Raw genomic sequence first — 14,845 nt, forward strand, 5'->3', positions numbered from 1 at the left:
AACATTATCAGAAGTACCTCTACCTGGCAGGAAGCTGCATTATCAACATTTTATGTTTGATACACCATCCGATCAATAAGCAAAATCTATATTTTAGATATATTCAATTAATGATATATATAATCTTTATTATAAACCATGTACATCAATTAATAAATGAATTTAAAATATTAATTTTTGATTATAATAGTGACGGAAAAATGTACATAAAATAATTTATCAATTTCCATAATTCATCCATATGTACAATGCTCGCTTTTACTTTATTTTAGGGCTATTGTACCCCTATTTAATGGTAGTACATTTTTTTTCCCTCTATATAGGTGAGATTATTTTTTTTAGAGGATATAGGTGACCTTATTTAATCACAAATTAACCGTGTGAGTAAATATCAACATGCATATTGGTCCAAACAAAGGATATCAGCAGACAAAGGTTACCAAATAAATTAAATTTCTGTATTTACCTCATAAAAAGTCAATAAATTGTTGTTCAGCATTGAATTTATGAATAAATTGCTTTTATTACCAGGAATGGGTTTCACATTGGGTCAAACCCAAGAAATTGAATTACAATTACAATCCCAATTTACACAAATATGTGAAGTAACCAGAAATACCATGCTGCATTATATTATTATTACTAGTTTGAGTAATAAAAAGGGAAGTAACAGAAGCTAGGAATAGAGTGTGGAAATTGGAAAAAACTAACATAATCATGATTCATAACATTCATCACAACACAACGTTTCAGAAGTGAATATAGAGTTGTTAAGTTGTGCATAATTTACTGTACTTTTGCCATGTTTTACTGATCTACCGAATCTAATTCACTTACGTGTCAGATAGACATAGATACTGTGTTCTGAAACACACATGAAAAATAAAACAAAACAAAACAAAAATTAAAACAAAACAAAACAATATTTTTTCTCTCTCTCTAGTGTTGGCATTAGTCGGTTATCACTTGGTCAATTACCCTAAGGTTTAGGAAATACATAAAATAATAATAAAATTCTGGATATTTCTGAGATACAATATTCATAAAGATTATATGAAAAAATAAAACTTTATAAACTTAAAATGAAAAGAAATTGAAATTAAAATTAAAATTTTGGGTTTGGTTTGGTTTTGTTGTTGGGTTTGGGTTTTTTGTGCTATCATCGTTAGTGTATTTATAATCCTCATAGATGGAACAAAACCCTAAGGTTCTTGCAAGAACCAATCGCCGCCAGCTTCAAATTCCTCTCTCCTCTTTTTCCCTTTATTGCACCATTCTTAACCTCAACTTTCAATAATGATTATGCAAACTAGCTTTGTTAATTATTGATGGCTTTGCATAGTTTTGTTTTAGCTTCTTGAATTTGTATGAAAGTTTGAATTTTTATGCTTTTAGTTGCTGAAAGTTGAAATTTTTATGGTTGTGACTGTTTATGCTTTGTGATTAAGAAAGTTTGAATTTTTAGGTTGTTTATGTGATTAGGGTTTGATAATTTTTGGTGGGTTGTGATTAGTTTTATGTGTGTTAGTGTTTGGTGATATAAAGTTAAGATTTTTAAGAATGTTGTCTGAGTTGGGAAGAAGACCTGTTATTGGCAATAACGAGGGTTGTTTTGGTGATGAATTGGAGAAGGAAATAGGGATGTTGCTCCGAGAGCAACGGAGGCAAGAAGGCGATGATCGCGAAAGGGAGTTGAATATATTTAGGAGTGGATCAGCTCCTCCTACTGTGGAGGGTTCTTTGAATGCTGTTGGAGGGTTGTTTGGTGCTGGTGGTGTTGCTGGTGGTTTTTCAGATTTTCCGGGGAATAAAGATGTGAATGGTGTTGTTTCTGAGGAAGAGCTTAGGTCTGATCCAGCTTATCTTCAATACTATTATTCAAATGTGAATTTGAATCCTAGGCTTCCACCTCCTTTGTTGTCAAAGGAAGATTGGAGGTTTCAACAAAGGCTTAAAGGTGGGGCCTCAGCTGTAGGTGGAATTGGAGATAGGAGGAAAGGTAACATGACTGATGATAGTGGTGGTAGGTCAATGTTTTCGACGCCACCCGGTTTTAACTTTAGGAAGCAAGAAAGGAGTGAGGTGGAGAATGAAAAGACTAGAGGTTCTGCTGAATGGGGTGGTGATGGTTTGATTGGTTTGCCTAGCTTGGGACTTAGAAGCAAACAAAAGAGCCTTGCTGAAATTTTTCAGGTATTGTATTTCTTGTTTGTTATCTGTTGACTTATTAAATCTTTTTTAACTTTGATAATAACTCAGTTTGTTGTTTTCTGCTGTCAAGGTTGGTTGATAACAGATATATGTGTTCATTTGTTTTTTTCTGCTGGGTACAAAAGATGGTACTTTTGCTATTTAAGGCTGTATTGGATTACTGAAATCAATAATGCAGTCTATACTTTGCATTTCATTCTATCTGTTTGGAAGTTTTGTTTTTAACGTTGTGATGTATGATCCTGTTCTAATATTTTGATTAATGATTGCAATTCTTTTGATTAATGGAATGTTAACTGACAATATGCATCTTTGGCTTTTGGCTTACCATTATTTATAGCTCATTGTGATGGAAATGGCAGCATATCATTCAATGCATTCGGCTTAATCTTTTTTATATACTTCAACCAATGTTTTTTTATGATCGGTCGTCCTGTAGTATTAGTATCTAGCATTTTAGTTTTATGTTGGCAGGAAATATTGATACTGATTATTTTACTTACATCTAGCTGAATTGTTGCATTTAGCATAAAGCATTTGACATTTTTTTTTGCTGAAATTTTGTACATATTATAATAAACTACTTTCAAGCCGCATACCTTTTTAGTTTTTAGTGGTTAACTTGGGTTGTATAGGATTTATACCTCACATTCAGCAGTTTTGATGAATTTTATGTCACATTTTTATACCTCTCAGTGTTGAAGCAGGGTATATGTTTATATTGGTCTTGGAGCATATGTTTTGGCCATATCTCTCAGTTTCTCATGTATTCAGATTATTCCTAGCTTCTTTTTGTGTTTTGAGAGTTTTTATTGTAATGCACAAGCAGAAAAACAGGCATTACCGAGTCTTTTGGTAGGCTCAGTCTGTTTTTTTTGTTTTTTTAATTAAACCCTTGTTATTCAAATTCTCCTCTATTTAAATTTTCATTTTCACTCTCTTATCTAAATTTGAATTTAAATTTTCAGTTACATTTGGAAATTGGTATTTTATATCTTAATTTTCAGCTACACTGTCTTGTCTAAATTTAAAATTTCAGTTACTTTTGGTAACTGATATCTAGATTTGTTTATCTTGCATCTCTTTTCTTCTCCCCAGAGCTCATGACCGGTAATTTTGCAGGATGATATGGAGCGTAACACCCCCGTCACAGGCCTTCCTTCTCGTCCAGCAAGTCGCAATGCATTCGATGAAAATGTTGATAAAGTAAATACTTCTGAAGCAGAGTTAGCTCATGTTCAAGGATCATCTGCAACACAAAATATTGGTCTGCCAGCTTCGTATTCTTATGCTGCTGCACTAGGAGGATCTTCATTGTCAAGAAGCACTACTCCTGATCCACAACATATTGCAAGGGCTCCTAGTCCATGTCTCACACCTATTGGCGGAGGGAGAAATGTTGCTTCTGACAAGAGAGGCATTGTCAGTCCAGATTCATTTAATGGCGTTTCATCTGGCATGAACGAGTCAGCAGATCTTGTGGCTGCTTTATCTGGGATGAACTTGTCTGCAGACGATGAAGACCATTTGCCATCACAGGTTGAGTCAGATGTCGATAATCATCAGAGATATCTTTTTGGCATGCAGGGCGGTCAAGATCACGGCAAGCAACATCCATATCTAAAAAAATCTGAATCAGGGCATTTGCAAAGTTCAGGTAAGAGCAGGTCAGAACTTAATAATCTGTCCCTGCACAGGCAGGCTGAGCTACAAAACTCGACTGCTCCTTTGAATAACTCATATTTCAAAGGATCACCTACCTCCCATTTTAGTGGAGGAGGTAATATGCAAGCTCAGTATCAGTCTATAGATGGTATGAATTCATCATTCACTAATTATGGCTTAAGTGGTTATGGTGGAAATCCAGCAGCATTGACATCCTTGATGACTAACCAATATGGCACCAGTAATCTGCCACCGATGTTTGAAAACGTTGCTGCTGCATCCATGATGGCTTCCCCTGGAATGGACTCGAGAATTCTTGGAGGTGGTTTGGCTTCGGGAGCTGGTTCTCCTTCTGATCTGCATAATCTTGGTCGGATGGGAAATCAAATTGCTGGTGGTGCTCTTCAGGCTCCGTTTGTTGATCCGATGTATCTTCAGTATATGAGGACGTCAGAGTATGCTGCGGCACAACTCGCTGCTCTCAACGACCCCTCTGTGGACAGGAACTACTTGGGTAATTCGTACATGAATTTACTTGAGCTGCAGAAAGCCTACCTCGGGTCTGTTCTCTCGCCTCAAAAGTCACAGTACAATGCACAGCTTGGTGGTAAATCAGGCAACTCCAATCACCATGGTTACTATGGAAATCCGGCATATGGTGTTGGGTTGTCTTATCCAGGAAGTCCAATGGCAAACTCTGGTTCTCCAGTTGGATCCGGAAGTCCAATTAGGCACAATGATCTGAACAACATGCGTTTTGCTTCTGGAATGAGGAACTTAGCCGGGGTCATGGGACCTTGGCATGTAGATTCCGGGAATATGGATGAAAGCTTTGCTTCTTCTCTGCTGGAAGAGTTTAAAAGCAATAAAGCCAAGTGTTTTGAGCTCTCTGAAATTGCCGGACATGTTGTTGAATTCAGGTAAATTTGTTCAATTTTTGTCGGTTGATGCTTTTTTTTTTTTGTCGTCTTAAAAGTTAACTTGACTTAATTTACGATCGTTGGCAGTGCCGATCAATATGGAAGCCGATTTATTCAACAAAAGCTTGAAACAGCAACTACAGAAGAAAAAAACATGGTTTATCAGGAAATCATGCCACATGCTCTTGCTTTGATGACCGATGTCTTTGGTAATTATGTGGTTCAAAAGGTAAAAATTATTATTCTCTTGGTTTATTGTTCTCTTTCATGGATCTGGTTTGACCAATAGCTGATATCTTGCAGTTTTTTGAGCATGGACTTGCACCCCAGAGAAGAGAATTAGCAAACAAGCTTATTGGCCACGTTCTTACACTTAGCCTTCAGATGTATGGTTGCCGGGTTATTCAGAAGGTATTGATGATTTAGGTTGACAATAGTTGATATATTTATGTCTTCCCTTTCTATTATTTTCTTGAATATCTCATAAGTTTTCCTCTGTCCTTTCAATATGGGCTCTCTTTAGGCCATTGAAGTTGTTGATCTGGATCAAAAAATAGAGATGGTTAAAGAGCTTGATGGTAATATCATGCGCTGTGTTCGTGATCAGAATGGTAATCATGTCATTCAGAAATGTATTGAATGTGTCCCTGAAGAGGCGATCGACTTTATTGTTTCAACATTTTTCGATCAAGTTGTGACACTCTCAACCCATCCATACGGTTGTCGTGTGATACAGGTAAGATTTCTGAACTGCTTATGTTACTGTTTTTACTATTAAGATCCTAAAAATCATTTGTCGCATAATAAAAAAAACCTTTTACATGGCAGAGAGTACTGGAGCACTGCGAAAGCCCTGCAACACAGCAGAAAGTTATGGATGAGATTTTAGGCGCTGTTAGCATGCTAGCACAGGATCAGTATGGCAATTACGTTGTTCAGGTTTTTACTTTTTCTTACCAAGCCTACTGGATTTTTTTGTTGTTTATCATTTAACTTCGTTTATCATGAATGTATTGAAAACGGATGTAATACTTCAGTGATACTTGTTACTTATAATTAATTCTTTATCTTTTTAAAATCTGTTGCTTTATATTATATCATCTTTTTGACATGCCATCCGAGGTTGGGTCTTCAAATATGATATGGGTTTTTGGTCTCTAATCCTCCTGATTTCGCGGCCACGTCCTGAACATTACAGTGTTTGCTATCACTTCATTTGATATACATATAGTATGCCGTTTAAACATGTGGGTTGATCTCTTGTTTTGTTTTGTTTTCCGCTAAATAACAGCATGTACTGGAACATGGGAAGCCTCACGAGCGTTCTACCATAATAAAGGAGTTAGCAGGGAAGATAGTTCAAATGAGTCAACAAAAGTTTGCCTCCAATGTTGTGGAGAAGTGTCTGACCTTTAGTGGTCCTGCAGAACGCCAAATACTAGTCAGTGAGATGCTTGGAACCACGGATGAAAATGAGCCTCTTCAGGTTTTTTTAACTCTCTTTATCTATTATGTATTGCTCATCAATTTTAGGTTTAATACCACAATATGCATTTTTAAATCCACTGTCTTGGAAGCTTTTGATATTATACCTAGTCTTAGATTTCAAATCATCATGAATGATCTCGTTATTTCAAATCCTATTATTGCATGAGCTGAACTCATAACCATCCCTTGACCTTTTTTTTACTTTAAGCAGAATTCACCATTTGTGTTTAACTGGTTCTCTAGCGGAGAGTGATTACTGAAAATCAATTTTTAACATGATTCACAAATAAAGCAAAGCCAATATCAAATCTTCGGTCTTGATTTTCCAATCACCCTTATAATTCTTCGGCCTTAGTTAGGATGTTTTCCTCTTCATATGTTCTGCAAAATGCTAAAATCATATCCCTCTTATATTTAGGCAATGATGAAAGATCAATTTGCAAATTATGTTGTCCAAAAGGTGCTGGAAACATGTGACGACCATCAACGTGAATTGATTCTTTCACGAATCAAGGTTCATTTGAATGCTTTGAAAAAGTATACCTATGGAAAGCACATCGTCGCACGTGTAGAGAAACTTGTTGCTGCTGGAGGTACCTAACTAATCCTTTCCATTCTTATTCTATTGTTGTAATCACACCACATGTTAATGATTTGTTAACCGATCATGTAATTTGTTGTTGTAGAGAGAAGAATGGCTGCTCAGACTCCTCAACTTGCTTAGGCGTGACATAGAGAAAATAATGTTTGTTTGTACAGCTAGCTAACTGAGCCTAGTGCAAGCTGCTTCTTCAAGAGCCTATATGTTTCTGCTGATTGAAATAAAGTTGTTAATTGTACTGCAAAAATGTGTACATTTGTAGCCTTTTAAGTTTATACATAGATTCCAAGCAAGATGAGGTTCAGATGTTTTCCCTGCAGAGAAATGAAAATATTATGATGCTGATGACTATACAAGTCTTTTTTCACGGTGTAAAGAGTATAAGATGGTGAGGTAGTTTACAACTTTACGCACTGTACAAAATAATGCTATGTGGAGAGCTGTTGACAGTTTTTTTTTATCAACTTGTACGGTTATAAAACCTTTTGTCCTTTAATTATGAGTATAAAATTTTATCTTAAGGTTCATTTTCCTTCTTCTCTTGTGAATGAATGTGATAGTAACCTTTTGTTTTATTATCATTATAAGCTATAAGCTATTAACATGCTTTTATTCAATGTCTTGAAATGGCATAGAAATAATACACTTGACAAAAGACACGTAGGAAAAGAAGTGAGTACTAATAATATTCCCCTTGAAACATGGCAGTACTTTCAAGTGATAGCTTCTTGCTGGCAAATTCATATTTTAAAGTTTAAACAAGAATGGATTATCTACCTTCCAATGTTGATGTCAGCAATAGTTTTGTAGTAATTTTTTTTACAGTGTACGACTTCGTAATATTGATTGATCAACTGAGTAAATTTACTCATTCAGAACAAAGTCACCAAATAGTTTTCTACCCCCAACATTGTATGGTGGAATAGTTGGTAGCTTTGATAGATGTCACGGTCTCAACTTCAACCATATGTTTTTTCTTTGTTGTTGCAGTGTAACATCTTATTAAGGGGATTCATTGAGATTGCCCTTATGATAACTGAATATGTTGCTTAATTTCGTATATGTCATCAATACATCATTTTTATCTGTCATTACAACTATGTCTATTTGATCTAAATTATTCTTTTATAAGGAAACCATGTACCACAATTATGATTTATAATGAAATTTCATATCGTTCCCCGGATATCTTTATAATAAGAAACCATGATTTATAATGAGATTTCACAATGATGATGGATCGATTGAAGAAATGCTTCGTAAAAGGAGGATTTTGGCCGGATAATTCATGACAGGAATGATGTCCAATAGTGGAGTGTGTATGCGAACACTGATGCTCAAATCAATATAACGATTGAGGTGAGTGAGAAATTTAGATTGAGTCATAGTTTTTTGAGTTTGAGTCATACCTTAATTTTGAAGAAACAATGTGTAAGAACTAAAATAAAAAACTGAGCATATACTATATTATAAGGGCCAAAAGTATATTTAATCTCAATGATGACATAAATTTTAGTGAAAAAAATAAAATAAAATCAATGTTCCAAAAAGTTAAGAGTTAGTAAAAAAATAAGAAAAATGATTTTTGTTGTTTGAGAGATGGATAAATGATTTGTGGAAAACAAAGACCGTGAGTCTATTTTTTTACGATGTAGGATACAGTGTCACATTTTTTTATTTCAAATTATTTATTACTTTAGACCATACAAAGTTTTTAACCATATAATTCAACATAATTAATTACGGGGTGATGCTAACCGGTGCTCCAGAGGCACTGGTTAAGGAAACAAAAAAAAAAGTTATTACTAAAAAAAGGTTTTTTTTTTTTTAATATTTTATTAATCAATTAAACAATTTTCAATGCAATAATTACTATATAATTTCTTTTTTTAGTATAGTGCCCAGAGGCACTGGATAGCATTTCCATGATTAATCATGTGTTTGCATATGACAGTCTTATCTTTTGCAGGGCAACTACTCAGGAAGCTTAAACTATTAAAACTATTATTTCCTTCTATGAGTCTCAATCTGGTCAAAAAGTCAACTTTGACAAATCTGATCATTTTTAGCAAAAATGTGGCAGACATAGAACAGAGCAATATCATTCAAATTCTTGGCATGAAGAAGGTAGAAGGTTTTTCTAAATACTTGGGAGTGCCTACTCATATGGGCAAGTCAAAAAGACAGGTCTTTAAATTCATCTATGATAGGGTCCTCAAAAAGTTAAAAAGGTTGGAAAGAGAAGCACTTGTCCTTTGCTGGTAGAAGCACCCTCATTAAGGCGGTTTCTCAAGCCATCCCCACTTACATTATGAGTGGTTTTTTGCTTCCCAAAAATTTCTGTCAACAACTTGATAGAGTGATTTGTGACTTTTGGTGGGGAAGCAACACTGACTCAAAAAGAACTCACTGGATTAAGTGGGAAAAACTGTGCAAAGCAAAAAAGAATGGAGGATTGGGTTTTAGAAATCTCAGAGCCTTCAATATAGCTTTATTAGCCAAACAGATATGGCGCATTCAGACTCAAAATCAGTCCCTTATGGCTAAAGTGCTCTGAAATTCTGGCACGTTAGACTTAAGATGTTATATAAGATGTTTCAACACAAGTTATACAGAAACAGATGTTGAATGAAATGTTTCGAACACTAAGCTAACAAAAGACAAGTAAAACACAAAGCATAAAAGTAAATGGCACAGAGAGTTTGTTAACCTAGTTCGGTGCAACGTCACCTACTCTGGGGGCTACCAAGTCAGGAAGGAAATCCACTAGTGTAGTCCGTATTCAATAGCTCTCAGCAAAATCCTCGTTTGCACTAATGACCTAGGACCTACCCGTACTGACTTTAACCTATGAACTCCTAGATCTGAGATCCCATCTCACTCCCTTACAACTGATCACAGCCCCTGTAATACTCAAATAACAAATACAATCAAAATGAAGCTACCTTCAAACAACACAACTGAACACCGTACTTCACAGCTTTGATACAGTTTACAAACTACCTAACTCTTTGCTTAAAAGCTTCAGAGTAGTGCACAAATTACAACTCAAACACAGTCCTAAGCATGTATCAAGATGATACACGAAAGGCTCACATAAACAGACTCAAAACCCTAGATGATATATTCTTCAAACAGCGACTTGAATGATTCTCTAGGTCTTCCAGTCTTGTTTAAATATTGAAGTAATACGGGTCAGTAAACTTGTTGGGCTTCAGAACAATCCGGTGATCCATTTCACGTACAACAGAACCAGAAAAGGAAACTCCTAATATGTAGGCACATAATTCGGAACATCCTGATCACCTCCAAACTTTCCTAAGTAGATAACATAATCTTAGGAAATCACAAACAATTTGATCCTATGCTAAAAACATGCAGCTTGACCAACAAGAATAAAGGCGTGGATTCCTTAAATAAAATAGCGCGTGCGAAAAACTAGGCAAGGTGTAGGTCAACTGAACCATGCCAGGATGTTGGCACATCGTGTTCAACATCTCATATGAATATTTGTTTTAGGCAAAAGTGAAGTCAATATACAAATATCCAACATGCTCAAAGCCAAGCATTTTCCCAATAATACCATATGGGAAGCACACCAGAAGCCTGGTATAAGCTACTCCTGGCGTAGCTTCCTTCAGGCTAGATGGGTCATTCAAAAAGGCAGTTACTGGACTGTTGGGAATGGTAATCTTATCAACATATGGGAGGATCGATGGCTTCCAGACCAAAATGGCTTTAAAGTCTTTAGCAAAAAACCTAACAACTGTGATATTCAAAAGGTCAGTGACCTTATAGACTACACCACTCTCTCTTGGAACACACCCCTAATCCATAAACTATTCCTTCCTTTTGAAACTGATCAGATACATCAGATCCCTCTTATCAATACCAATGAGGATGATGATCTCGTTTGGGCTCATACTAATAATGGTTCCTACTCTGTTAAATATGGATACCATTTTATAAAAAACAGGGAGGAACAAGCTCAGGGTCAACCTGGTAACTCCTCTACTTGTTGTGACCCAATCTCGAAGAACTTATGGAACCAAACTATCCCCCAAAACAAATTCAATTAATTTGGCGTATTATGAATAATGGTTTACCTGTGAAGCGAAACTTAATGCAGTGTGGAATTCGGTGTGATCCTCTGTGCCCCGGATGTGGTAACCACATTGAATCCATCTCTCATACATTTATGCAATGCTCCTGGGTTCAAAGGGTGTGGTTTGCTTCCCCTCTCACTTTAAATTTTCAGAACCTCGATCCCGATCATCCAGAATTCATAGAGTGGTTATCCCTTCAATTACAAAAAGGTGATAAAAAAAGCTTGGAAATAATCTCAGCCATATGCTATGGAATTTGGAATGCTAGGAACAATCTAATTTTTCAAAACAAAGACATACCACTTCAAGACATCATCAGCAGAGCTGTCCAATCAGTTGATTCGTACCAGGAGCAACACAATAAGCTCAATCCACGCCCCAGCTTGACCGGATCTAGAATGACTCGTCGTGACACTTGCTGGAAACCTCCGTCGGGAGCGAACCTAAAACTGAACGTGGATGCTCACCTTCTTGGTGATGGCCGTTGGGGATTAGGCTTCGTTCTCCGGTGGAGCGATGGACGGCCCGTCATGGTGGCAACTAGAACGACGGCTGGATCAAAAGATGCTTGCATGGCAGAAGCTCTGGGAGTTTATCACGCTCTAAATTGGATTGAAAAAGCTGGATGGGTTAATGTTCATATAGAATCTGATGCAAAGATCATTGTGGGTAGCATCAATTCGCAACAATTCCCTAGAGGGTATTGGGGCAAGGTTGGGAGAAATTGTTCAGAGAAGCTGAAACGCATGCAAACTATGTCTATTAGCTGGATTAGTAGAGATCTTAATTGGGCTGCTCACGCTACTGCAAAATGGGCTGAGTGTGAACCCAATAAGATTTGGTATTGTAATTTTCCTACCCCCATTTTTACTCATATCCAAAAAGATATGAGCTCTATTATTAATCAATAATATTTTTTCCCTTTGTAAAAAGAAGAAGAAGAAGAAGAAGGGTCAAGCTATACTTATGCCTCACAACAAGGAGTTCATGTATGCTCCATTTACCTTGTGCTCCATTTAGTCCATTTAAGTCATGGATGCATGACACATGGCAAAAAAATATCTAAGGGTTGAGATCAAAATTCAAGAGTTACATATTTGTTAAAGGAAAACACGCTCCCTCCCCTCCTTTCTGTGCAATACGCCTCCTCTTTCTAAAGCAACAATTGATTCAAAAATTTCAGTTTGTAGAAATTCAACATCCATGATTTTACTAATCGATTTTAACAATTCTTCATTTGAGTATGAGTAAATTCTTCATATGAATATATTAATAATTCTTCATATGACAGATTCAACATCCATGATTTTTTAATGTGACCAATTGTAGAACCACCTAGATTATGATTAGTCATTAAGTAAAATAAAAAGACATGTAGAATCACCTAGAATAGTTTATAACCGCCTATGTAAATTACTTAGCCATTAAGAAGTAAAAATGTCTAAGTGTAGAACCACCTAGAATGATCTTGAGTGCACCGCCTCTTTCTACAAGGTGCAACACCGCCTCACTTTTTGCTTATGTATTCTAAGCCTATAAAAGGCATATGCTTGTACCATATTGGATTATCAAGTCTTCGGCAATAAAAATAGTGTGTTCAAAGAAAGTCTCTCCTTTGTTCTATTTGTGAGTTTGTTTGTTTATAAGTCCCACTGATATCAAATTGGTATCAGAGCAGGTTAGGTCCTGCAAGTGTCAGTGTCAAAAATAGTCTGAGTGTGTGAGGAACAAAAGAGTTCTCATTGTGTCAAAATTATTGTAAGTATATTCTGAGTGAGATATGTCAAACAATAATTTTAATATTGTTTGGTCCGGTCCCAAATTGAATTCTGAATTAGATTTCAGTTATTGGGAATTTATGATGACAACACATCTTAAAGCTCACAACATATGGAGCTTTGTTGAGTTTGGTTTACAACAAGGAGCTGATGAACTTGCTCGTAGAAGGGACCAGCTAGCACTATCTCAAATTCTTCAAGGAATAGATTACTCAATTTTCGGGAAAATAGCAAATGCGAAGACTTCGAAAGAGGCGTGGGACATATTGAAGCTGTCACATAAAGGAGTGAAGAAAGCTCAGAAATCAAAGTTGCAGTCTCTGCGTAGAGAGTACGAAAGGTATGAAATGTCTAGTTCTGAAACAGTGGATCAATATTTTACCTGCGTTATAAATCTTGTCAACAAGATGAGGGTGTATGGAGAAGATATTCCAGATAGCAAGGTAGTGGAGAAAATTTTACGCACCATGCCGATGAAATATGATCATGTGGTGACTACAATATTGGAATACCAATACCTTGTCGGTAGCAGAGTTGCAGGGAAGCATTGAAAGCCATGTCAATAGAATATTGGATAAGACTGAAAAAGTAAAGGAGGAAGCCTTGAAGAGCCAGGTGAAGCTCAACAACATTGTTTAATCCAATTAGATGGGTGAAGCCAGAGAATGTGACAATTTCAACATTGGATTAAGAGGAAATTTCAGAGTTAAAGGTCGAGGAACCTTTAGAGGAAGAGGACGTGGCAACTTCAACCAATGGAGAGACAACAATTTCAATCCATCCCATCAAGGAAGAGGTGGAAACAATTTTGGCTCCAACAACCGTGGCAGAGGAAGAGGTTATTACAACCAAGAGAGGAAAAATAATGGTTGCTTTAATTGTGGAAAGTACAGGCACAAAGAAGCTGATTGTAGATACAAACATAAGGCAAACATGGCAGAGAATTCATATCAACACTCGGGCGAGTCTTCACAAAATCAACATAGTTTATTTTTAGCAAGCAATACACTTTCAGAAGAAGAAAATATTTGGTATTTAGACACCGGGTGTAGTAATCATATGTGTGGGAAAAAGGAATTATTCTCTTCTCTGAACGAAACAGTAAAATCTACCGTGAAGTTTGGAAATAATTCAAATATTCCAATTGAGGGGAAAGGCCAAATTGCTATCAGATTGAAGGATGGATTGCAGAATTTTATTAGTGATGTTTTCTATGCTCCAGGTCTTCATCATAATCTCTTGAGCATGGGACAACTGTCAGAGAAAGGTTACAACATGCAGATTCACAAAGGCTATTGCACTTTGATTGATGGACATGAGAGATTCATTACAAAGGTAAAAATGTCTTCTAACCGCCTATTCCCTCTAAGAATTCAACATGATCAATTTCCTTGCTTGAGTTCAATAATTCCAAATGATGACTGGTTGTGGCACATGAGATTTGGTCACTTTCATTTTTCTGGCTTAAATTATTTGTCACGAAAAGAATATGTTTATGGTTTGCCTCTTGTGAACATTCCAAGTGGTGTATGCGAGACATGTCAAATTGGAAAGAAGCATAGAGAATCATTTCCAATCGGAAAGACTTGGAGAGCAAAGAAACTCTTGGAGATCGTTCATTCAGATTTATGCTCGGTTGAAATACCAACAACTGGTGGATGCAGATATTTTATTACTTTCATTGATGATTTTAGTAGAAAGGCTTGGGTGTATTTTCTGAAGCAGAAATCAGAAGTTGTTGATGCCTTCAAGACATTCTAAGCATTCGTAGAAAAACAAAGTGGTTGTCTAATCAAAGCACTCAGAACAGATAGAGACAAGAATACCTCGTTGGCACAAATTTCTTTGAGCAACATGGAATCCAACATCAGTTAACCACCAGATACACTCCTCAACAAAATGGAGTAGCTGAAAAGGAAGAACAAAACAATCATGGATATGGTGAGATGCATGCTGAAAGCCAAACAAATGCCAAAGGAATTTTGGGCAGAAGCAGTTGCTATTGCTGTTTATATTTTGAATAGATGTCCAACAAAAAGTGTTCATGAGAAGACTCCTGAAGAAGCATGGAGTGGA

At 36.2% G+C, this 14,845-nt stretch overlaps 1 protein-coding gene across 2 annotated transcripts; it reads left to right on the forward strand.

Annotated features, from left to right (window-relative positions):
* The first annotated feature begins 1,071 nt into the window (after positions 1-1,071).
* LOC11415949 (pumilio homolog 2) lies at positions 1,072-7,395 on the forward strand. 2 transcript variants are annotated; one of them, XM_039833639.1, is made up of 10 exons: positions 1,072-2,193; positions 3,334-3,868; positions 4,082-4,796; positions 4,884-5,025; positions 5,100-5,207; positions 5,320-5,532; positions 5,625-5,735; positions 6,088-6,282; positions 6,703-6,877; positions 6,971-7,395. In XM_039833639.1, exons 1-10 carry the CDS (start codon positions 1,561-1,563, stop codon positions 7,006-7,008), a joined length of 2,865 nt encoding a protein of 954 aa, XP_039689573.1. In that variant the 5' UTR covers positions 1,072-1,560; the 3' UTR covers positions 7,009-7,395. The 2 variants fall into 2 exon arrangements, with proteins under 2 accessions (XP_039689573.1, XP_003606712.1); XM_003606664.4 differs by having other exon boundaries at positions 3,334-4,796.
* The last annotated feature ends 7,450 nt before the right edge of the window (positions 7,396-14,845 follow it).

Source organism: Medicago truncatula, chromosome 4 (assembly GCF_003473485.1).
Source record: "Medicago truncatula cultivar Jemalong A17 chromosome 4, MtrunA17r5.0-ANR, whole genome shotgun sequence".
Lineage (NCBI taxonomy): Eukaryota > Viridiplantae > Streptophyta > Magnoliopsida > Fabales > Fabaceae > Medicago > Medicago truncatula.

Excerpts from the sequence above, each read along its gene's own strand:
- LOC11415949 (XM_003606664.4), top strand. The coding sequence starts at position 1,561 with ATGTTGTCTGAGTTGGGAAGAAGACCTGTTATTGGCAATAACGAGGGT. Across the intron at positions 4,797-4,883 it reads GGACATGTTGTTGAATTCAG|TGCCGATCAATATGGAAGCC; the intron begins GTAAATTTGTTC and ends GATCGTTGGCAG. Across the intron at positions 5,026-5,099 it reads GTAATTATGTGGTTCAAAAG|TTTTTTGAGCATGGACTTGC; the intron begins GTAAAAATTATT and ends GATATCTTGCAG.